Source organism: Toxotes jaculatrix, chromosome 15, assembly GCF_017976425.1.
Source record: "Toxotes jaculatrix isolate fToxJac2 chromosome 15, fToxJac2.pri, whole genome shotgun sequence".
NCBI classification, from domain to species: domain Eukaryota; kingdom Metazoa; phylum Chordata; class Actinopteri; family Toxotidae; genus Toxotes; species Toxotes jaculatrix.
Genome location: NC_054408.1, coordinates 9,247,624 through 9,271,824, shown reverse-complemented (window position 1 = coordinate 9,271,824; position 24,201 = coordinate 9,247,624). Strand labels below are relative to the sequence as shown.

Genomic DNA, 24,201 nt, shown 5'->3' with positions numbered 1-24,201 from the left:
CAAAGACTAATAGAAAAAAAAACAAAATCCTTGCTTGAGGAGGCTGGTTAGAATTCATTAAATTAATTTGTTTTACTGTTTCTTCTCATAAAAGCATCAGGAGCACTTTGGAGTTCAGTGTTCAGTGCCTTGCTCAAGGATACTTTGACATGTGAACAGAGGGAACCAGAGATCAAACCTCCAATTAACTACTAGTTCTACTGCCAGAAGTACAGCTGCAGCCACTCGTGCGTAATAAATTAATATTAGTAGTACTTGTAGTTCAACCACTATCTGTTGATGCTGGTCCTGTTTTATAGTGTTTATCGCAATCTGAGATATTTTCCTTTTCACATAGTAAATCAAATAATTCCAACCACTTGACCGTAAAAGAATCTATGACGTACGCTTGTCTGACCTGAAAAAGCTTCTGTGCTGAAGTCACAGTCGCTGCTTTCAGTTTCAGCCAGTAAAAAAGACGCTTCGGGTAACATGAGTGAAGCCTGTGATCTCTGACAGATCCTGATCTCAATGAGACTTTCTAAGTAAATCGAGTTTAGACAGCTAACTAACTAATCTTTAGCTGGTGCAGATTTGTTAGGACCACACGGCTCTCGGCTCAACAATAACCAACCAGGAAGAATCATCATTACTCAAAAACTTTAAGACTTGGAGTTTGCGGCATTTTGATGAATATGGTTGCAGCTTTGATTCCAGTTCACCGATCAGAATATCATGAAAAGCTTTGCACAGAAATACAGTTAGACTTAGCTGAATTGCTGATAACTCATTGATTGTTAGATATAACATCTCCACGTCTAAAGTCCACATTGTCTGCACAACAGACAATGTGGACATAGTTCCCTGAATCTCACAGTCCCACCGAAATGTCTCGCACAAACAAAGACTAAAATGCTTGTTGTGAATATATGATCAAATATAGCATAAAATAACAAGAGCCTGAGATAATCTGTTACCAGATCTCTGATTAAAAAAAACAAAACATTTTATGCTGAAACGCTGTGACCCTCAGATGAAGCGCTCTGCTCTGTTACCAGGCAGGCTGCCCTTGCATGTCATGAAGTATTGAAAAGGTGCAGCAGCTACTGGCCTGAACTCTGGGTTTCATAACAGAAAAGCCTGTCTGTCCCCCGAGAGACACCTACACAGAGCCTGGAGAGCAGTGTCTGTCTGGACGAGCTGACACGGCAGTACAGTCTGACTCACAGCAGCTCTACACTCCATCTAATGCACCACCTCTGCCTTTCACTGCACATCAGCATCAAACTCTTCTCAGAGGCACAGCCGGGTTTGTGTGTTTGCGTATGTGTGGCTCCGTGTGCAAGTGATCTTATGCACTTGTGGTTCTCTGCCCCAGTAATCTTTTTCTTTAGATAGTCTGTGCACTTCTCACACTGTTACATTGTGAGCACAAAATAAGTGCTGTTTATGTATCCACCCATTATTTTCACATTTCCAGATTCCTATCTGTGGAGCTGCTGGTGCGTGTGTGTGTTTAACCTTAAAGAATGTGACAGTACAGGTTTGTCTGTGCTTGACCTCGTTCTCCTTCTGGAAATCCATATACATATCCTCACTGTTTGGGCTTGTGCACTTACTTACTCAGAGCTGTAATTACCAAAAATAAGAAATTTAAATTTCTGTCATTTATTTCTGACATCATATCGTCGCCTACGTTAGTGGGCTCTTGGGGGATGTGAATTTATGCAGAGTGGTGATGTCGTTGCTGCTAATTTGAATGGTGCAGAGTCTGTGAGTGGACACTGAAAATAGCTTGTGATATCACTTTGGTTTATCTGAATATTAAACATGGGGGCAGAGAGGAGTAAGGAGTGGAACCATGGATGCTGTTGTGTGGTATGCACCTTAACCATTAAGCTACAGCAGCACGCAGATATCTTAGTAAGAGTAAACAACCAACCAATGCTATATGGGAGAAAACGTCTGTATCTGGTAAGGCATCATTTCTGAAAGGTTTATGAATTGTTTAATAATGCTATATCTCAGTTGTGTAATGAGCTCTGTATCTCATTAATGAGTCCTCTCCAACGAACTGTTTGACCACTTATCTTCAGGAAAACAGCTGCAGGACATCGAGACTAAAATCCATTTATTGTTAATCAACTGCTCATTAACATTCACAGCTGGAGATTAGATGGATCATTTTAGATTTCTAAACAATTATAGTAGCAATCCAAAGGTTTCTGTTATTAAGGGCTTACCAGGGAATAACTAAACAACTAATTATTCAGTAATAGAGCCATTAATTACAGCTTATAAATTATTTATAATAAATGCAACCTTATTAGAAAGCACTACCAAAGTATCAATAGTCATAGGACAATTACTTATACAGGACTATGACTATTACTTATACAGGACACCATAAAAGCTGATGGCACAAAGGCTGCAGTATCAATATAATTTATATTTTAGCTTGATTTAAAAAAAATAAAAAAAAATCTCTTCAGTCGGCTAACACAAACCAGTGTTTTGTCCTGTTTAACGGCTGGAAATGTTTAACACTTGGCTGACACAGAGCAAAAACAGAGATGTGAGTATTCAACATTTACCCTCTCCAAAGGGACACAAGTTAGAAAACATGGGAAACAATAAACACATTTCAGCAACCAGTGCAACTGTAAACCATACCCCCCATGCCCCTCCCAATAAAGTGCAAAGGTTAGTTTCAAACTGCTGTGCTCCCCTCCTGAGGGGCCTGAGTGTGACGCACAAGAGAAATCAGAGCAAACAGCTGCTCCGCTCTCCATTCGACTTTTCTTCTCTCTCTAATTCAGTAAGTCAATCACATACATTCTCTTCGCATGTCTCCCACTGTCAAAATTACTTTTCTTCCCTCTGTTTTCTTGTGCTAGTGCAGAGGAACAGTATGATAAAAGCTGGAGAGGCAATGTCAGGGGTTTCTATCGTTTCATTAGATGACACTCTTGTGATTTATAAGTTTTGACGAAGGAATGACGCAAAATGAGAAAGCTAAAACCAGGACGTGTTCTCTTCCTCTCCGCTGTCCCCTGCTCCCACCTCACAGCCTTCAATAAAAACCCTGTGATTCCTCACAATGTTCTCCATTGTGCTGTGTTCCTGTTGGCTAAGGAGGCATTTCCTATCAGGAGTCAACCCAAGGATCCCCTGGACTCTTACATGGAAAGTCATCTGAGTGGGAATCAGAGTTGATTTGAGATAAGTCTGACCGTCACCAGGTGCAGTTACATAGAAAAAATACTCACTGCATTTAAAAGGAAAGTGCAACAAAGCAGTTGTTTGTCTACGTGATATGTGCTTTGACAGAGCCTTGTTACGGAGGTGAATGTGGGGGAAAAGGTCAAGACTGTTAAAATACAGAGTTGTGTCACTTCTATTTGTAACTAAGATTAACTCATCAAAGAGCATACTGCTGTGTATGTGCCTGAAAAAACAGACCCCAACATGGAAGTTAAGACAAGGAAAGTGGGCAGATGGGTCAAAAAGGAGGGAATGCTGCAGGATCTACTCAATATTTAAATTATAATTCGACACATACATTAGGTAGGCAAAGCCATTAAGACTTTAATCTTCACCACTATAAACATTGGTTTGAAGACTAAATTGTAATTTGTTTGATTTTAACTCACCCAATTTTAAAGTTCAAATCCATAGTTTCAATTTGTGCAATTTTGTAAACCTGATTTTAAGTACAGATTCAGATGAAAAAACCTTAATCCCAACCTTAACCTTAACAGTGCTATGCTGTGAAGCGATTTAGGGGAAGGCACTGCAGGAACACATGAAACTCATTCAATTGCGCTCAAGAGTCAAAATGTTAGCTTGACTGAAAAAATATACCAGTTGTTCAAGTTGGATCAGACATCAAAATTCAAAATGAAAAAAACAAAACAAAAAACAAAACCTATTTTGAACATAGAAAAATAAGCAATTATGTCGAAACAGACAGGTTACATTCTGTCAGTCACATGATCCAAGAAATTATAAAATGACATAAAATCAGATGAAGGACTTTAGTATGAATTATATAAACTCTGTGGTATTTAAATTTCAATGCCAAATTCCAAATAGACATATTAAGCTGGTTATAAAATTCTAATTAACCTACCCTGTCATTGCCTCTGTACACACAGTATAGCAGACTACATACTATTTGCTCTGCTGCTATGAAAATGTCTCCAGTTTTGGTCTTTGAATTGAATCATTCTTCAGAATTAGAAGGTGGAAACTTCATAGTTCCTCAGAGATCTTTCATAGAAAGCTTCTTTCAGCCATTAAAGGTTTATTTTCAAATAGTTCTTTTATGTCTTTAATGATTCCACAGGGCACAACTATCAACCAGAACTGTTCTTAGAGGAACCAATAAATTAAAAGTACAACTGTAGCCAGCACAGGAAGAACGTCAAAGGCTCTATTCGGAACATGTTTCATTTTTTCTTTAAGATTTTCATCTCTCAGAATTTGTTTATCCTCTGCAGCTTTGAACTCCTTGTTTTTTTTTTTCCTTTTTCTGCAGCACGAACAAACCTGCAGGGATTTCAGCACAGAAGTTTATTGTTCAGTGTGCAGGCGACACAGACGCCACAGTGGCTCACTGGACAGGGTGCATTCTTCATCATTAAATACTGAACTGTGCTATTTTCAACTCTATTGATTTCCAAGAGATGAATTGTAATAGCTCGTGGTTGAACCATTTGGAGCGCTGACGCAAGTGTGACTTTCTAGGCAATGGGTCGTGACTGCAGGTGCCTTGACCCAGTGACTTCACTCCAATGCGTTAGATAATGGTGGCCGGGAGGTGTGATGGGCTGTACCAGCAGGGCTGTTACTGACACTGGCAGTGGCACAGAGGGACAAGAGGCCTGAGTCTAACTGGGTGACATAACCTTGGGCAACAGCCTAGTGATGAGTTGACGAAGGTCCTCCGTCACTGCCAGTAGCTGTGCACTGGCTCAGAAACTGACGCGGTTCAATTTGTGCCACTTAGAGAGGGGACATGTCATTCACACCATAGTGTGTGTCGTATGTGAGTGTTGACAGGCACATATTACGTCTTTCCTGTGGATCTCTGCATCTGATTTCACTAAACACACTAAACAGAAAGTAGACACTGTTTTCTAATAATTGCACAATCTTTGAACAAGTTAAACTTTTTGCCATGAAGTGCTGCATCTAACTAACTATTGTTAGAGCTGATTATGTTATATTATGTTATACATTATATGTCATATATTGTGGGAAACAAAAGCCATAGACTGTAAAGCAGGCCCATCAGTATTGTTATTAATTCCATCTGCACTCTTCCTGCTTTGACAAATCAGAATGTCTGCAGTGAAAAGGGCTGTTCAGACGTTTCACTCCACACCACAAACATCAACTTGCTGGTGGCATTAAAGGAAAATTCAGGGGATCTCCAGAGTCATTAGGAGCCACTGAGGAACAGGAAGGCCTTCACAAAATTTCACCTTAATGCATCAATAATTGTTGAGACGTTTATGAAGGTACATATAAGTAAGTATATGTCTGTTTGTATTTCTGTGTGTAAATATTGGATGTGCACATGGGTGTTCTTAGTATATAATTATTTTTATATGTCCTTATATCTTTTCATTGCATGCAAGTATATGAGACTGTTATAAGGGAAAACTGACTTATTATTTTATTATGTTCAAAAAATATGTTCAAGAACAATCTCAGAGCATGTGTGTTTACATTCTGTGGTATGCCTGTTCAAACTGTGCAGACTGTGATTTAGGCAGGGTTGTGCTGCACTGCATGTAGCCACTGTTTGAAAAGCGGATACAGGTGCTTGTAAAGTGGTCAGCCTGTGTAAGGGTCGGGCTCAGTGGTTTTCCAGAGTATACGAACTGAGGGTTGAAGGGAGAGGGAGGAGTAAGAGAGACTGGGATGGAAAATACAGAGATAAAGGCCCTGCTGACATGTTAAAGCCATGGGAAAACTGATTGTTTTGTTTTCCAAAAACGGAGAAGCCTGTGCAAAGGTCACGGGCTGATTTGGTGATTTAAAAGCACTACACCGCACGATTTCCTCATTCAGAAAATACCAAGATACTTTCTTTGCACAAAATTTTAATACACGTACGCACAAACAAGAACTCACAGGAAATTATGCATGAATGATGCAGTGCTCATCATTTGCATGCAGTGATAAAGCTGTAGCATGGTTACGTTTTGTCTAGGTAACCTATGCTAACATGGATGGATTACCAAATGGGCCTACTCAGCAGAAACTCAAGGGCCCGAGAGGGACTGTTAATATTTCTTGTTTGAAAGCCATAAAAGACACAAAATGACCACAGTGAGACAATAACTAAGTACAAATAGGAAAAAATGTCTACAAAGAGATGAAAAAAATACTAAGAAATAAAAATGACCACATGATTGTGTGCACAGCTGCTGTTTCGAAATAAACCTGTAACTCTGTGGCTAATTAGCTAATTAGCCGCAGCTCCTTCTCAGTGAGTGATACTGAAACAACCTTAGAGGCGTTTCACCCAGTAAGGGTGAAGGAAGCTGCTCGAAGATTCAGTGCAAGTGATCGTCATCAAGTGCAGTCCAGTGGGGCAGCAGCTATACTGGGATTTCTAAGGACAGAGGGGGGGTTGGCAGTATTGGACTCTGCCTTCACTACCCTATGCTTATTTGCTTTCCAGAAGAGAGTTAGTTGAGAAGATTAACGCCATTCATGACCATATATGATACAAGAATGGTTCCCAGTCATTTTAGTATGTAACCCTTTGAAATGAAGTAATATCCAAATGTTACAGATCACATGTGCATGAGTTATTTGAATACAAAGAAGTAAAATTTCTTTGTATTTCATAATTTAAAAAAGAGTAAAAAGTCAGAAAAGACATATTTAATCATCCTATGACCCCTCAGATCCATCTTGTGACCCCTTGAGAGAGACCCCCCAGATTGAGACCTGCTCATTAAAACTTTTACCGACTAACAGTAAAGGACGGTTCCTACAAACTTGTGTCAATGTGTCATGATCATACTAACTCAGTCTTCCTGCAATGTGAAATGAAATCATTGGTGGGTTTTAAGGGGCTTTTTTCATGGCTTAAAACACACCTTCCTTGATTAATATACCCAAGACCTTCGGCCTGAGGCAAATAATTAACCTTTAAGTCTGCAATTATTCTCATTAGGGCAAAGGAATCATTGAGAGGCTGAGATGGAACTGGACGTGCGTCACACAAAATTTCCAAACACACCCGCTGTTTTCAGTCCGCAGTCACACACTGGCAGCGTTTTGTGGTGCTTCAAATGACCTGTTGATTTTGAAAATGGTTTCATTTTCTCTTTACGTCAAGGAGCAGCCAGACTTGGGCAGTTCTCCTTCCAAACTAAACAGACCTGATCACTGACCAAATGAGCAGAAAAAAAAATAGATTGTATTTACCTCTTTGGGAAGTAACACATTAGAGTAGGTAAAAGCCACAGAAACTCACCAGGGCATTGCAGTTTGGAGTGATTCAAAACTAACAAATACACCACATTCATTCCTTGTGGAGAAATACAGACACCGTAGGCTGCTGATTATCGATAGGGCAGAACAAGGGTGAGTTACCATCACCTTGAGAGGTGAAACTCGGCTCAGTTTAACCCTTAAATATGTGGTGGGCAGATTTTCATTCCAAAGGATTATCTAATGGAATTTAAACACATATAAGAATTTGTGCACATCTGACTCTGTAATTCTTTTTCAGTGCAACATGCTCAAAAAGTAAAATTGATTCATGGATGGTCTGACGAGGTACAAATAAAGATTAAGCGATCATACAGTATATAGCACAAAGGTTTGTTTGTCCTTGGATGCGCTTTTGAAACAAGGTTCATGTAAACGAACCTAATGCCGATAAAATGCTAGAACATTAATATCATTAATTACATTAATTTACCTCCCCCCGTTTTTTGGTGCCATGAATAAAGTTCTACACGAACAAGTTATTTCTGAGTGGGCAAAAAGTCCTCATGAAGCGATATAAGAATTGGCCAACTGTCGAATTCATACCCCAAACAAATAGGGGGCAGCATATTACCAGAAATTTGGGGTGTCCACCTCTGTCATGACAAAAAAAAAAAAAAAACTACTCACAATTTGTCCTTCTTCGTCCTCTCATGTTGGACTGTGGGCTGACTGAACGATGCAGTTACTCACCATTGCCTCTTGAGGTACAAACTAGTATTACGAGACGGGCCAGGGCTAGCTGGTTAGCACGCTAACTTCAGTAGATATTTCTGCAATAGAAAACAGAGATGTCTTTAACATAATGATAATTATTTCTTCACACTCTGCAGAGAATCTTAGTTCATTTTGAATGTTTTAAACTAAAATCCTTACATGGTGCACCTTTAAGTAGAGGGCTGTCCTGTCAGCGAGCTCAGTAACCACCGCACACAGTTTACTGTCTGTGTTCCTCCAGAATGTGCCACTTCTGCCTCCCTCTGGTCAACTGAAACATTACACAGGTTAACAACAGGCCAGATGAGGACACAAGTCAAGGAACAAGTGATCAGAATTTCTTACAATTTCAAGAAAAGTATTCTATCATACTGAAAATAATCAAAATCAAATAATGGGTTAATAACTTACAGCTTTTCTGCTGTGATGGAAGTAAATTAAGCCTTGAAAATTGTTGCAAACAGTTCCTAAAGGTGCCCCTATTTGTGTTGATTTCGTACAAACACTCTGTACAAAGGCAGTGTTGGTGCAGACTGTGTTACAACACCCTCTGATGCATTATTAAAAAAAAAAGACTGTATGTTGGCAGCTAACAAAGAATGACAGACCAATTGGTCAGGGTTTCATCTCACGGCAAGATAATGACCCAGAAAATGCAGTTGCTTCCGAAAGTATTCAAACCCCTTCTGTGGTGCAGATTTCTTTTAAAACTGCCATTTTTGCCCATCAATATACATTTGTGGTCAGGTTTGCTTTTAATTATGCTTGAGATGTATCTAAAACTTGATTGGAGTCCAGCTGTGGTAAACTGAACTGACTGGATATAGTTTAGAAAGTCACACATCTTTGTGTAAAAGGTCAGCCAAGTAACGATGCATGTCAGGACAAAAACAAGTCATGGAGTCCAAGGAACTTTCTGTAGACCTCTGTCATACAATTGTGGTGAGTCATGGATCAGGGCAAGGGCATAAAACCATATCTAAAGCTTTGAGTGTTCCCAGGAACACAGTGGCCTCAATAATTGTGAAATGGGACAAGTTTGGAACCACCAGGACTCTCCTGAGAGTTCACCATCCAGCCAAACTGATTAACCAGGTCCATAGGACACAGCCAAGACAACGCTGGAGTGGCTCTGGGACAAGTCTCTTAAACCCCACAGAACATCTGAGATCTGAAGATGAATGTTCACAAATTCTTAAACTGACAGAGCTTGAGAGAATCAGCCAGGGTTAATGGGAAGAACTGCACAAATCCAAGGCTTGCGCAAAGTTTGTAGAGACTTTCCAAAGGAAACTTGAAGCTGTAATTGCTGGAAAGGGAATGAATTTAGGGTGTGAATTCTTCTGTAAATGAGAAATTAGGCTTTTCATTTTTAATACATTTGGCAGTCTTATCCATTTAAAATGAAATCTACAATGCAATAAAATTTGCAAAAGGGTCTGAGTGCTTTCTGAAGCCACTGTACCTCAAGGTTACATCAGAACTATCTTAGAGGAAAACAAATAATGGCTTCAAATGACACAACACCAGCACAGTTGTTGGTGTTCAACAACCTTTTACCTGATTTAAGATCCAGGGGCAGATTTATGAATATAAATCTTTTATGGGGAAAAAAACAGTGTTCAGAAATGTTGTTTGAGTTTCATAACCAAGTATGCAACACATTTCTGTAACCTTAAACACTCCTGGTCTTTTTGCTGTTATAAGCTTACTTGGTTTGAGCTTTTTGGCCACTAGGTGGAGGCATTTGTCCACCTGCTGCAGAAAAGCAAGATTAACTACAACCTTAAGAAAAATGTGTAGAAAACCAAGGCAAGCCTAAAGCTGTACAGTACATCTTTCACTAATAATATCCACAGACTTGTCTATTTATTTAAAAAGATTTTTTCAGGCTAAGTACGGTAAACATTTAACAGTATAATTGTTCTTTTAGCAATAAAGTTTATTCTTAAGCTTTGATAGTTTGACCAAAAAAAAAAAAAAAAAAAAAAAAAAACATCTCCCACTCTTCTTGAGCAAACTGAGATCGTTTGCCATTAATATGTTGCTCAACTGTTATCACATTAATTAAGAATGAAACTCACATGTGGTCATATGTATATGGGGAATGACCCCAAACACAAACATCCATCCACAACCCATCACTGTGCTGAGTGGGAAGTCACTGATCAGGAGTTGGTGGATGGTGAGGGAAAACAGACCAGCGAGACAATCCCCACCTAATGCAACAAACCCTCAAGTCAAGATTTGTTTTGTCAAATCCTCCCTTCAGTTTGGTGTTCCTACAGCAATTACAGCTGCGAGGTAAACCCAGTGGAAAAAACCCCATTTAATTTAAAAAGTATTTTTAATGATTAATGATGATTAATAACGATAATAAAAAAATCACATAAATCAACACGGGACAGATTAACTACTGAAAGGACAAGGCTGGCCTTTTTCTATACATTCCTTAATGTCTACACATACATTACGTCCTAAATGCTATACAGTCACAGAGACACATTGCCCGGCAGAGAGCATTCAGACGACGAGCGATCCTGCCTCTCGTGTGTGGTGATGTAGTTGAGGAGGTCGACTGCTGTCACAACGCCAAAAACCATCTGCCTCTGGCAAACTGATCCATCAGCCTCAGCTGGAGAGAGACATGGGACTGAGGTTACAGTGATGTTACTGACCTTATGACTTTCTTCAAAGACATTAGACATTTTGCTGACAGTCCTAACGAAGGGATTACTAATGAAAAAAAATTTCTCAATCTCATGAACCCACACATGCCACTCCTCCTTCCAAGAAGTGATCAACATCAACACTTAAAAATAGCATTTGTACTACATCCACACCCAAAAAAATAAGGATCTTACACTGGGTGTGATCTTGCACCACCAAGGCAAAGTTTTCTGTTTCAAGGATACGGGACAACTTCCCCAGGCTGTCTGTCAGGTGCACCTGAGAGCACAAATGTAGAGAGATCAGACAAGTACATGAAGTTAAATTTGTATGTATGTCATGTGTACATGTCTGCCATCCATTTTGCCATGTACTTGTGTTTCTACTGACTGACCTGTTTGAAACTTTTGCAGAGCACCTTGCTGACAGCATCTAAGGCTTTGACTTTTCCAGCTGACACAAAGGACAGAATTGTTCCCAGAGTCACCACCCCGAGGATCACACTGAAAACACACCAAACCCCCCCATCACTTACTAATCCTCTAGCTGCAATAATTCAGGTGATTATGTTGTTTTGTACAATAGAACTGTAATGCAAGCTTATTATTTCTGTTTATGTCAAAAATGGAGATATACCCTGACTCGCTGACGACTGGGGCCTGGTCAAACGCTTTCTCCTTCAGGATCTCAATGGTTTTCTGGCAGGACACAGATGGCAGGACAGTGAGGGGGGCAGACAGGCGTAAACTCCTGACAGTCAGGTTCCACCACCTCAAAGAAAGAGAGTGAAACAGATGTGGCATTTAACACTCATCTGTGGGTTGGATTAATGCCCCCTGTATATCGTTATGGCTGAGCTGTGGTTGATGTTTTTTAAATTTGTTACCAGGGTTTGTGGTCCATCGGAGCCTCCAGACTGAGGAAGCCCTTCTCACACATCCACTCATCACTCAGGAACTTTGACCTGGAGGCAAAATAACTACCAATGAATTTGAACAGATAACACAACAGTGTGAAAAAGCCAGGAGTGACGAAGTCAGCCTGGTTTAAAATGCAGTTATGTATATATGTATAGAGGTAGCATGTAGTTTGGATTTGGGACACACTTTAGTCTTGTTGTTTTAATATTCCACTTCACTTGTCAGTGCAAATTAGCCCATCAGCACACAAGACTCTCATCGCACTAGATCAATGGGCAGCATCTGTTTTTGTGTCCTCTGTCTCTTACATGTAGTTACGGATGGAGTCGGCCAGAATGACCACACAGCGCTGTCCCTCATCAAGCTGCCGAGCCATCTTCACTACTGCTGCCATGGCTGAGCCAGCGCTGCCACCTGCAGACAAACAGACAAAATAACTAATACATAATTAGAGAGTGTTACAAACCTCCAAGACTGTGCAGTAAAACCTATAATACTTAGAGAACCTTAACAGTATCAGCTGGTCAGTATTATGAACTTACCGCACAGAAGACCCTCCTCTCTGATCAGCCTGCGTGACATAGTGAACGTCTCCACATCAGTTGATTTATACCACATGTCAACAATCTGCATAGTTAGACCAAAAACACCTTATTATTGCTCTGTGTGCAACCCATGCCAAATGTACAAATACACATGTGCACAAACACACTCACAGATCTGTCCAACACTGTAGGGATGAAGTCGTATCCAATGCCCTCCACTTCAAACGAAACCTTTTTTTCATTTTTCTCTTCTGATTCAACCAAAATGGAGCCCTCAGGGTCCACACCAACTATCTGTTAAAAACAAACAAGAAAGCAGTGTGTAGACTGGAGACACTGCAGAGTAAAGATTAAGAAGACATTTAATTATGTAAAAGCACATTCAAACAGGCCCTTAGTCACATTAAGGTGAGTCTTGCCTTGACATTGGGACACCTCTCCTTCAACTTCCGGGCAACACCGGTGAGTGTACCACCTGTGCCAGCTCCAGCCACCAACATGTCCACTTTACCTGAAAGGTAAAAAAAAAGAAAAAAAGAAAAGAAAAAAAAGGAATGTGATTCATTCAACAACAAACAGTTACTGGATCCTTCTGCTGTGTGATGACCAAGTCAAAGAAAATGAGTCTACATTCCACATCTGTTTGGTCAGTGTGAGGCAGTGTCTGAGAGGATGTGTGAATTCTGTAGGAGGCAGGGTTGAGCTCTACTGGGCTGATTACACCTAGATTACGACTTTTATCCAGTTCTTCAAATGAGAAAGAACATCTATGTAAACCATCTTTGCACAGCACATCTGGATGTTCACTCCCAACAATTCAAACTCAAACTTTAGGACTTAGACTTCAAGGACAGTGTTTTCATTTCAAATCCAGTTTGCCAAAAATAAAAGAGCCAAAACATCAAAAATATATAAAATCAGTAGCTACAAGAAAATGTGTACCAAGAAAATACAATTTTACAATTTTATCTCAGTCTTTCAAAAAGAAAAACTAATTACACAAAGAAAAAAAAATCTTGAGCACAAACCATCGCACTGCTCCAGTATCTCCTCAGCTGTGGTATCATAGTGAGCCAGGGGGTTGCTGGCATTTCGATACTGGTCGAGGATGTGCGAGTTGGGGATCTCGTTCTTTAGACGCCAAGCTGTACCTACATGAGATTCTGCTGAATCAAAAGCTGCAGATGTAGGCGTACGCACAATTTCTGCCCCAAGAGCTCGCAGAACATTCACCTAGAACACAACATAAGATCAGATTTCAATTAGCTAAATGATCCACAATGCATTAATGGAAAGTTGTCTCCTTATTAAAAGAGCTGCTGACCTTTTCCATGCTCATCTTCTCAGGCATGGTGATAATGCAGCGATAGCCTTTCACTGCAGCTATGAGGGCGAGGCCAATACCTGCCGACAGGAAGAGGATTTTCTTTCATTATGCAGGTAATACCATGTTCAGCTGATTCTGACAGTTTCCGTTTTCTTGCTTCCTGCTCATCACTTAGGACACACTGCCGCCTATTCGCACCTGTGTTTCCAGAGGTGGGCTCGATGATCGTGTCTCCGGGTTTGAGGATCCCGGCTTTCTCAGCGTCCTCCACCATCCGCACGGCAATCCTGTCTTTCACGCTGCCTCCTGCATTGAAGAACTCACACTTGGCCACTAAACACACATATGAAAATATGTTGGTGAATGGTTCAAACTCTCTTTTAAAATTAAATCTACAACACAATAAGAATGAGACATGGAGGCACAACCATGATTTTGTGATCACGAGTAGTTTGGGAATTAAATGTGTAACATCACACAAGTGTGATTTGCAAATAACACAGTTGCGATGTGGAAACATTTGTAATGTGGAAATCACAAAGTTACAACTGTAGGCTTTTTTCAAATTGTCCACACAATGGACAATTTAAATGTCCACTGTGTGGAAATGTTTGCAATTGTAGCTGACTAGTGAAAACTGACCGGTGTAAAGCAGCTTATGGAAGATGACTGAACTCAACTAATTTTGGACATTATAAGTGGGGAGTCAGGTGGTCATCCGCACACACTCTGCATTTCACTCAGGCACACACACACACAATTCTGCAAGTGCATCAACACACCTGCCAATTAGTACAAATTTGGGATGGCTACAAGAAACTGATGAGTGAACTAGAGAGTTATCCCCATCACATGAAAACTGTTCAAGTATCGAGTGCGAGATCCTTCGTCTCATTAAGCCATGGGAACACACTGGAACATTGCTTTCATCAGGTTAAGGGATTTTCGTAGGAAGCTTAAAATGACGCCTCTGACAGGCCTCATCCTCGCTGAACCCAAAGACCTCACCAGGCTGCCAATACAAGATGGTGGATCTGAGGCTACATTAAGAACCAACACCCTGCAAGTTTCATTTAAACTGAACCTGTGCTTTGCTCTGTTGGTCAACAGAACAGCTCATTCATTTTCACTTCCCCATCCATGGGAGCCCACTGCGTCCTCAGACAAAAACTCCCAACAGTCACACAGCGGGCAACATAAGGCCACAAGCTACATGATACCTTAATGTTCCCTTTTTAACAGATGAGCGGGAAGCCAGTGGTACTAACAGCCCCTTTAAGAGCAGTGATGGCTGTTCCACTTACATGTATCGATTTAATTTTTGTATGCATGACTTATTCCCTGAAAGGAGTCTTTCTTAGCCTTGTACCCAAAGACAGTATATCAGGCAGGCTTTCACTCTCTAATCTGTTTCTGAGCTGCAGTCACATCCAGCCAGCACTTTTTTTCCCCTGCCCCACTGAACAGAGTAAACTTCTCAGCTTACTTTCTGTTCCAGCAAAGGGAACAATAATGCTGTTGTTAGAGGTCAGAGGTGTCTGCCCTTTCTGAAACGGGAAAACAAAATTTTACTCTCCAGTCCGGTTCTTCCCCACCATAACATTTATTATCTCTCACAGTTTTAATGTGGCAAAGCCTCTGCAGAACCCGTAAAACTTGTTTTAAAATAATACTATTATGATGCTGTTTAAAAAGATTTACTATAAACTATAAGCTATAAACTATAAGCAAAACATTACTTCTTGCACCAACTTTCTGATTTTGTTTTTTACTTGTTTTGTCTTGTCAGTACTGCATTGTCACAGAAAGTAGGCTACAAGTAATTTTATGTTTAAAAAAAAAACTGGCACAAAAAAGTGGATGTTCAAATGTTTTCTGTATTTTGCTCTTATTGATTTGCCAGCACATATGAATGTGTGCGTCTCATCCTAGCTCTGCAGGTTTTTACTCACATATGTCACACTTGAGTCCAAACTCCTTTGGGATTTTGTTCAAACGAACCAGAGGTGTGTGTCCGATGTTCCCGAGGATGTTGGGGAGGATGCTGGGGGGCTTAGTGCTGCAATGGACAGAAGAGAAAATACTCAATAAAAATAATAACTGTGGAGCAATGTTTTTATGTGTGGGTGCCTGTGCTGTTTGCTTTTGTGTACATTCATCAGGACATACGCAGGTGACATGATACACATTCCAGCCAACTGGTTCACACTATTCCACTGATCTACAGGTGCCTTTACTGTGTGGAGAAACACCAATGCACCAATAAAGACGGTGAAGAAGTCGTCTTTTTTTTATGTTACATATGTAGCCATGTCACTTGTAAACATTTTGCATGTCATTCAGTCTTGGTGTCATGTAGAGAGGGTGAGCTAGATAATTCAACAAATGACTACTGATTGATTTTCAGAGGTTACGTCAGTATGGCTCTTACCGTTCTGGGTGACTATGAGGTGACTCTGAAATCGGTGCACCCAGCCTCCAGGTACATCTGCTGGGCAAATCAGGGCGGATCCAGTTCCTCTTATCAGCTGTCACTTCTCTGGTCTGCAACTCACTCTCACCTTTTCCCCCACTTTTATGGAACGATTCTTCGTGAACCTTGAGACGATCCTGTTCTCCATTACCAGATATGCTGTGACCACTGGTGACAGTTATGGCACCCCCTTTCACACTGGAAGACTTTTGATCCCAGGTGATATCTTCATTCACCAGGTTAGCTGCATGCGGGCAAAGAGTAGGAACATCCTCCAAACGTTTACTTCCAGAAACAGAAGGCATGGCTCACCTGTAGGGAGATGGGACAGGTGTTATGCACATACACAAAACCATTAGACTTTAATGGATGAACTTGTTCTCTATAGTTGTTCTAGAATCTGGGTATACATTACATTTTTGTTATGCTTTTTTTTAACAACCCCAGTTGTTCCTATAATACATCCATGGGCTGTACTTAATAATGTTTGCCATGTTCACCATCATCTGTAGTGTGTGTAGTGTTTTAGGGAGCAAACATTTGCAAATTTGTATACAGACTGCAGCGCTGCCTCAAGATTCAAGTAATGCTGAAGAAATTCTGACACCCAAAGGCAACATGCAAATAAAGCAAGCAAATACCTTGGCAATCAAACAGTCCCTTGTGGCACTTTACAAAGATATCACAGACCTGCACCCAGAGATACTCGCTGATTAGTGATGACTGGAAAAGCTCAAAGATTTGTGCGTGAATCACTGAAGAGCCACAGAGAGCATTTTGTCTAATCAGATCAGATTTGTTTGTCACTCTAGCGCTTGGACAAATGACACAAAGATGAATGCCATAAAATTTGGCATTAAAATTGACTTAATACATAAACACTTAATACACTGATTCTTGTTGCTGCCTTCTGATAGTGACAGTTTGAGAACTGTGGCTTTAAAGGGTTTTTTTAACCAGAGGTTAGCTCTATTATGTTCAACAGGTACAGAGACAATGGTTTATTTTAAAATGCATCCAATATATCAAAGAGTTGCTGCCATCCAGACTATGATTTACTTTTACTTTACTTTTTTTTTTAGATTTACACACTGTCAAAATACGTTCTGTGAAAAAGATCTCTTGGCCAAATGGATTAGCTGAGCATTATATTTGGGTTATGGATAAATCACAAATCAAATATGAATTTCAGAAATGATGATTGTCTTTAAAAAAAAAAAAAAAATCTTTTTTTGTTATTTTATGGACGAAACAATTAATTGAGAAAATGACTGACACTGAGAGGTAATGAAAATTAGTTGCAGACTTACGTAAATTCCTTTCATTCAACGCAGGTGGGAAACTTTAAATCACCATATGAACCGTGGACAATCAGCTCATTAAGGAAATAACTTTTGTTTTAATCCCGTTCCATTTAACATTATTTGACAGACCGGACCAAAGGAAGCAAATCAAGACAAACATCATATGGAATAATTGATAGACAAATAGCCCATTCATCCATTTTAAAATAAAATTACACCGAATAAAGTTAAATGATGTAAAAAGCGCGTCAGCGTCTCAAAGCTTCGACAGATATTTGCAGCGGCGACTCCTCATTTACGTTACTTTAAATAAAGCTGACTTCATGAGGAATTAAGAGCAAAGAAATGTTGTTTGCGCGGATCGAGTGATGCAAAAAGAAAGGCTGAATCGCTATTAACTAAATGTTATTTCATGATAAATGCGCTCGGCGTCAAATAAAGAGTCGTGAACCCACCTTTGCGTCAGACAAGACCCCCAGCAGCTGCGTTTGATCGAGCCTCCTACCAAGCACAGACAGACCTGACCCGCCCACATCCCAGGTTAAGCCCACCTGATTACACCACGCTGGTTGACCGGCTGGTTTGGGAGGGGCGGTCCTCCAATCAGCTCTCAATTATTTGTGTCTGACTTCCATCTTTGGTCTAATACTGAGTCTTCAGTCGGTGTTGGAAGACTGTGTTTTTAAGTAAAAGTAGCAACACCACAGTTTAACTAAATTGTCACAGGTTAAAGTAAGAAATAATAAAGTATCTGCAATAATCAGCAAAAGTTAAAATAGGTCATAATGCATAATACAATATCATAACATAATCCATGCATGTAAGCAGCTGTAGCTAGTGAAATCAGTTTTTTTATTACTTCATCTATACTGTTTGGGTGATTGGGTAATTGAATGTTGTGGGGGCTGCTGATCTTGATTTGACTGGTTAGAGTCAAGGATCCTGAACAGAACATTACCATACTCAGGCTCCATAAAGGTTGTGAATAGTTATCCTACAATATGTCATGGGATTACTACAGTTCCTTTGAATAGAATTTGTGTATATTACATATAAAAATAGAGGACAAGGAAGAACCAGAAAACGAAGTTAGAAATTTAGCAGCAAGTTCATAATCTCAAAATCTCATAACTGACAATAACTGATAACAGACCTGTGGTTCAAAGTAAATAATTGTAGATAATCAATTTCAGGAGCAATATGTACTGCATTGTGAAGTAATTCGCTTTTGCTCACACTCTCTGTGCTGTTCATCCTGTCTATACTGTGCTCATAGTGTGTACAGTGATTCCATATTGTATATACTGCTCACACCGTGTATATTATTTTAGTATTTATTTTTCCGGTAAATCTTGAGTCTTTATATTTTTGATTTTTTGTATATTCTGAGTGCCTGAATCTGTCTTTTTGCTGCTGTGACAGATGCAATTTCCCTATTGTGGGACAAATAAAGGTGTATCTTTATCTTATCGTCATTATTGAAACCAGTTTGAGATGACCTTTACGTCGTGTCATGGTGCATTATCCTGCTGGAAGCAGCCATTAGAAGATGGTAAACTGTGGCCATAAAGGGATCAACATGGTCAGCAACAATACTCAACAATAGATGGACTATGGCATTCAAACCAAGATTGTATTAAGGGCCCGAAGTCAGCCAAGAAAACAATCCCTGTGCCATTACACCACCACCACCACCACCAGCCTAGACTGCTGACACAAGGCAGATCAGGTCCATAGATTCATGCTGTTGATGCCAAATTCTGACCTTATCATTTTCGTGCCTCGGCAGAAATCCAGATTCATCAGACCAGGCTACATTTTGCCCATCTTCAAACTGTTCTTGGCTGACAGGAGTGGAACTCGACATGGTCTTCAGAAGTTTTGGCCCATCTGCCTCGAGGTTTGACGTGTTGTGCTTTCTGAGATGCTTTTCCGATGTGACCATTAACTGAAGCTCTTGGCGTTTTTCTGTATGCCTTTATTCACTACACTGCTGCCATGTGATTGGCTGATTGGATAACTGTAAAATTCAAAAGTGCCAAGACCAACAGATAGTCAACAGATTTTTCTATTTTAAGAGACAATGTGGTTAAAGCCCAGGAACACAAAGTTTTGCTATCTGTATCTAATGAAGTTATCTATTCATTTGAAACATTGACCTCTGAGCATTGAGATGAATTGAACAAACTGCATGTTGGGTAAAATAATCTTCATTGTGTACATTTACTTCTTACTGTATTTTATCTGACTTAAACAAGAGCAGGCAGCTCAAGTGTCAGCAAGGAGCTGCCATCTTCCTGAGATTTATACTATGTAATGACAAGCAAGACTCATAAATTAGTCCCATTAAGAAAAAATTTTCAATTTAATGAGGTGAAAGTCATTTTCAGAAATCAAGAAATCAACAAGTTCATCAATGCTGTCACAGCTTCAAAATGGGGTACCTTTCAATTAGTCCTAGAATAGATCTGGGAGGGTACAAACCTAAAAAAACAGACTGGGGATGGACACAGGGGTGGAAGGACAAGTAGTCATGGCTTGTGGTTCAGAATCGTCCTGAGCGCTCTCTGTCTCTGGAGCGACGTCTCTCATGGTCACGGCCACCTCCTCGACCTCTGTCTCTCGAGCGAGATCGTCTCTCTCTCGATCGGGACCGAGACCTGTGACGGCTGTGAAAGTGCAGAATGGAGCGATTAGGAATGCTATAAACCAACAGATCAGGTAGGTTTACCTAAAATGCCTTAGTGTGAAGGTAAACAATAAGTACCCCTTCCTGCGGCGCCCGTACAGCTCTCGCCTCAGCTCACGTGAGATGGGCTTCAGATGCATGAAGTTACAGAAGCCACCACGAGTGCATTCCCTGTGGAGAGAGGGCAACTTAATGGGACAGCATGGCAGTAGATTCAAATCTGAGGTGGAATAATGTCACACAGCAGCTACAACAGACAAGCTGTTGTATGCTAACAGAGAATTAACAACTTAAATACAAAGACATGCTTCATACTGTACACACAGTTAACAACAGAGACTTTGAACAAAAGCTTTACACTGGCAACAAGAAATCGCTGAAGATATGACAACAGGAAGTGAGCCAGATTTTACTGTTATAAAGGTATAACGTTGCCTTACATTACATCACAGTGAAATTATTTCAGACTAACAACAAACTGCTGCTCAGGTCTGGATGTCTGGAGATCCCAACTTAAAAAATTAATGTGATGTATTTAAAGTAAATGTAGGATTCTGACCATTGTTTACTGTCGACTGTTGATCAGCACTGACTCGAAAAAGACAATCTTAATTTCAGTGATGCCTTTTCCTGGTTAAATAAACTTATATTACAGTATATGAACTGTATCCCACATTGGAGCACTCACCCCATTTCATACTGGCGACAGCAGGCTTCTCTGAAGTCTGTGACAGGAGAGAGCTCGGCATGGATGGGCTGTCCATTAAACCACCGATTATTCAGGTCTATCACAGCCTTCTCTGCGTCCTCTTCGTAACGGAACTACAAAGAACCATCAAGAGACAAACAGAGTGTAGCTGAGGAGAAGCATCACTGGTTCTGGATCCGAGCTAAAAACCGTACCAAAACACCAGTTGTAACTTATGTGGCATTAAGGCATGACACTCACCTTCACATAGACATTTCCTACTAGGTGATCCCCAAGGTTGTCACATACGTTCATTTCCTCCACTTCTCCATATTTTTCTTCCATCTCTGTGAAGACCTCCTGAAAGGATGGAAGTGAACAATGAACTGCAATGTTATGTATCTGAGCGTAAATGACTCTGAATATTTTCTATTTATTGTGTCTGTGACCAATTATTTGATCACTGTGATCACATTTGTTCCGAGCAATGTATAAACAATTCAATGTAAGTGATGTGACTTTATGAGAAACAATTATTTGAACATAGAATACACAGAATAGACTCTTTTCAGGACTCAGGTTAAATAAAATAAAAACAAAATAAAATTCAGTGCGTTTTATTTGCAAAATGGCACCACTGCCCTAATATGATTCCCTGATGATTTAAAACAAAAAGTGCTGAACTGTTACTATGTCATAAACAGCTACATGCTGTATATAGTTTTACCTGAATATAAAGAAGGTTTCTCGAATGATTTTCTCATAAGAATTCAAAGAAAATGTACCAGTGGCAAAGTGGTGTCATGGTTTGAGGAAAGCCGGCACTACATGAGACAATCTTCAGAATGGCATGAGTTACCTCGAAAAACTCGTCATAGTGCTCCTGCATCTCCATGTCACTGATGGCACCTAGTGGTTATAAGAAAGAATGGCAACTGAACATGGATAGAATTCATATTTCTGCAACAAATTCTGTGTCACACAAACTGAGACGAACACAAATTCTGGTCAGGATGTGCTGTCTTCTGGTGGGTAAATGACTGGTTTGAGTGGCACTGGGTCACTTAAGTGGTGCTTTGGCCTGCAAAGCTTATGTCAAATGTGCCACATGGTGCTGATGCCTCCACATAGGCTGCTTAGGGACAGATCAATGGTCAGTTCAAATGCAGTTTACCTCTTGCCTTCAGCAGTCAACATTCATATTCACTGGCTCAGACATATTGGACAAGTCATGTAAGGACAGCCTGCCTATCCGCTAAATTTGTCTGCTGATTTCCAACAGCATTTCTCAGAGTCACAGGTCCATGTCATGAGTTGAAACACTTACAGGTCAGACCATCAGCAGACTGGGCACTGTTCTGAGGGTTCCGGTAAATGTTCAGGAGGGCAATTGTCTGAAACACACCAAAGTAAATTTTGGGATGATTAGTTTTGATGAGGGCTGAACTTTAACCTATTCTATTAGCATTACACTGCCATCAACTGTTTGTATACCATCAAACTATAATACATGTATTATATGAAAACAATGACAAACACAAGAAATAAATGTTTTCAGTCCTTAATGTTTGTGTGTATATGTATATATATATGTATATGTATATGTATATATATATATATATATATATATATATATAGAGAGAGAGAGAGAGAGAGAGACAGACAGACAGACAGACTTCTTTTATAGGTATTGATAACAAGTGATTCCTATTATAAAGGAATGAAATCTCTGGAAAATTTGGAACAAAAGAAACATGTTCTTACCTGGCTGAACGTTGGCTTATTGTGTAATCTGGAGCAGCGGTCTCCATGTCGACAGGCACCAATTTTGAAATAAAAAGAGCAGTTGACCCTGGGGAAAAAGAGAAAATGGTTAAGATTAGATGAGGTAAACATAAAACAAAACTGTTTTCATTGGACTTGAAAATCTACATATTATGATCATTCTTCTTCCAGACAGATGCAATTTTTATCAAAAAATATATATATAAACGAAGCAAACAGAGCAAATTAAATTTTCCACTATGGGCTCAACTCCAACCAGATATGAGAGCCTGAAGCCTTGATATTCCCTGAACTCTGGTAGGATTACAAACATCACTTTTGACATAGTTTCCTATTTTTATGTATCCTAAATTTAGTCAGATTTACTCTTTAGATCAAAAAAAAAGGCAAATTAAACACAGTTTTTATGTTACACTGACTTATAAAGCTTTGAAAGAAGAACAATGCCTGCTAACAGGAAGCGACACACATAAGTTTAAAAAGTGGTACGAAGATGACGACAAGCAGTGGACATATACACACCGGTCTTATTCTTTACTTTGGGTATACTTTCCAAAACAATAAGATTAAAGGTAGGGGGCTGGGATTAAGGACCAGTTAACGATTTCAATAACGCACAGACGGGGTAAGTGTGTAACTGTTTTCCTTAGGAACAAAGACTTGCATGGACTAGCGTCAGATAGCTCTAACTAAAAGGTGGATACTAAATAATGCATCACTTTTACTAACGTTTAATTAGTGAAGTAATACGATTTTAATTTTAAAAAAGTAACTCGCTGTGAGCACTGCTCAGCACCCAGATGCTGGGCTAACAGTGGCGGCGCGGTATTTTACTGATGTTAGCGTGGTAGCACAATTAGCTAAAGCTAGTGTATCTTTACCAGATAGAGACTGTAAACACAGCATATTAATGTATACAGCGTCGCTAGTCATAGCGGCCTTTCTTATGAAAGAGACGAAGAGTGCGTAACAATCAACTAAATTAACGTTAACCACTTACTTATCTTTTTCTGTCCCAAAAATGGACGCCAGGTACTCTGCCATCTTGGCTGGCCTGTGTTCAATCAGCAGCAACAACGACGCCACTTCCGCCGCAACTCTTTCAGAATAAAAGCGTAATCTCCACATTTACGTACTAACAAAACTCCGAAAAGTTGCGCAAAACCTGCGCAAATTACAACAACATTTAGCAGTTTATTAACCCCACTTGTGAAATCCAGTCGTTACACTTGCAGTAAATATTATCTCTATGAAGCTAATGTATTAACCAACATTATATACAATGTGTAGTACTTGTTGACATTTCTGCTGATTTCGAGTCCATAGTTAATAACGTTGTTCTAGTTTGCAGCGTGCATGTGTCAGTATACTCCTCTTTGCCTCTACTCTGTCCTTCTACTGTAATTTAATGTGTACCAAAACTACAAGCTCCAAAAATCTGCCTAATCTTGTACTGTGGTTAAATTTTGAGACTAAATGGCCGCTGTACAAATTGCATTTGGTTAATATCAGTGGTGGAATAAGAGGAAGTGGAAGAACCTTTTTCTTAAGTACAAGAAGCAATATCACCGTGTAAAAATGCTCAA

General features: G+C 39.9%; 2 protein-coding genes across 4 annotated transcripts; both read right to left on the bottom strand.

Moving 5' to 3' along the window:
• Positions 1–8,973: 8,973 nt before the first annotated feature.
• On the bottom strand, positions 8,974–18,031 carry cbsb (cystathionine beta-synthase b). Of its 3 annotated transcripts, none has more exons than XM_041058116.1 (15): positions 17,909–18,031; positions 16,108–16,461; positions 15,629–15,735; positions 13,875–14,009; positions 13,674–13,753; positions 13,378–13,582; positions 12,769–12,860; positions 12,521–12,643; positions 12,347–12,431; positions 12,113–12,218; positions 11,771–11,848; positions 11,521–11,655; positions 11,279–11,387; positions 11,079–11,163; positions 8,974–10,849 (listed from the first exon to the last, which is right to left on the bottom strand). In XM_041058116.1, the coding sequence occupies exons 2-15, from the start codon at positions 16,452–16,454 to the stop codon at positions 10,707–10,709; spliced, it is 1,830 nt and encodes a 609-aa protein (XP_040914050.1). In that variant the 5' UTR covers positions 16,455–16,461; positions 17,909–18,031; the 3' UTR covers positions 8,974–10,706. The 3 variants fall into 3 exon arrangements, with proteins under 3 accessions (XP_040914050.1, XP_040914049.1, XP_040914051.1); XM_041058115.1 differs by lacking the exon at positions 17,909–18,031 and adding an exon at positions 17,460–17,856; XM_041058117.1 differs by lacking the exon at positions 17,909–18,031 and adding an exon at positions 16,791–16,816.
• Positions 18,032–19,794: 1,763 nt separating this feature from the next.
• On the bottom strand, positions 19,795–23,735 carry u2af1 (U2 small nuclear RNA auxiliary factor 1). Its single transcript, XM_041058126.1, has 8 exons — positions 23,616–23,735; positions 22,595–22,682; positions 22,158–22,224; positions 21,690–21,739; positions 21,092–21,190; positions 20,831–20,964; positions 20,221–20,313; positions 19,795–20,122 (listed from the first exon to the last, which is right to left on the bottom strand). Exons 1-8 carry the CDS (start codon positions 23,657–23,659, stop codon positions 19,999–20,001), a joined length of 699 nt encoding a protein of 232 aa, XP_040914060.1. The 5' UTR covers positions 23,660–23,735; the 3' UTR covers positions 19,795–19,998.
• Between the last annotated feature and the right edge of the window lie 466 nt (positions 23,736–24,201).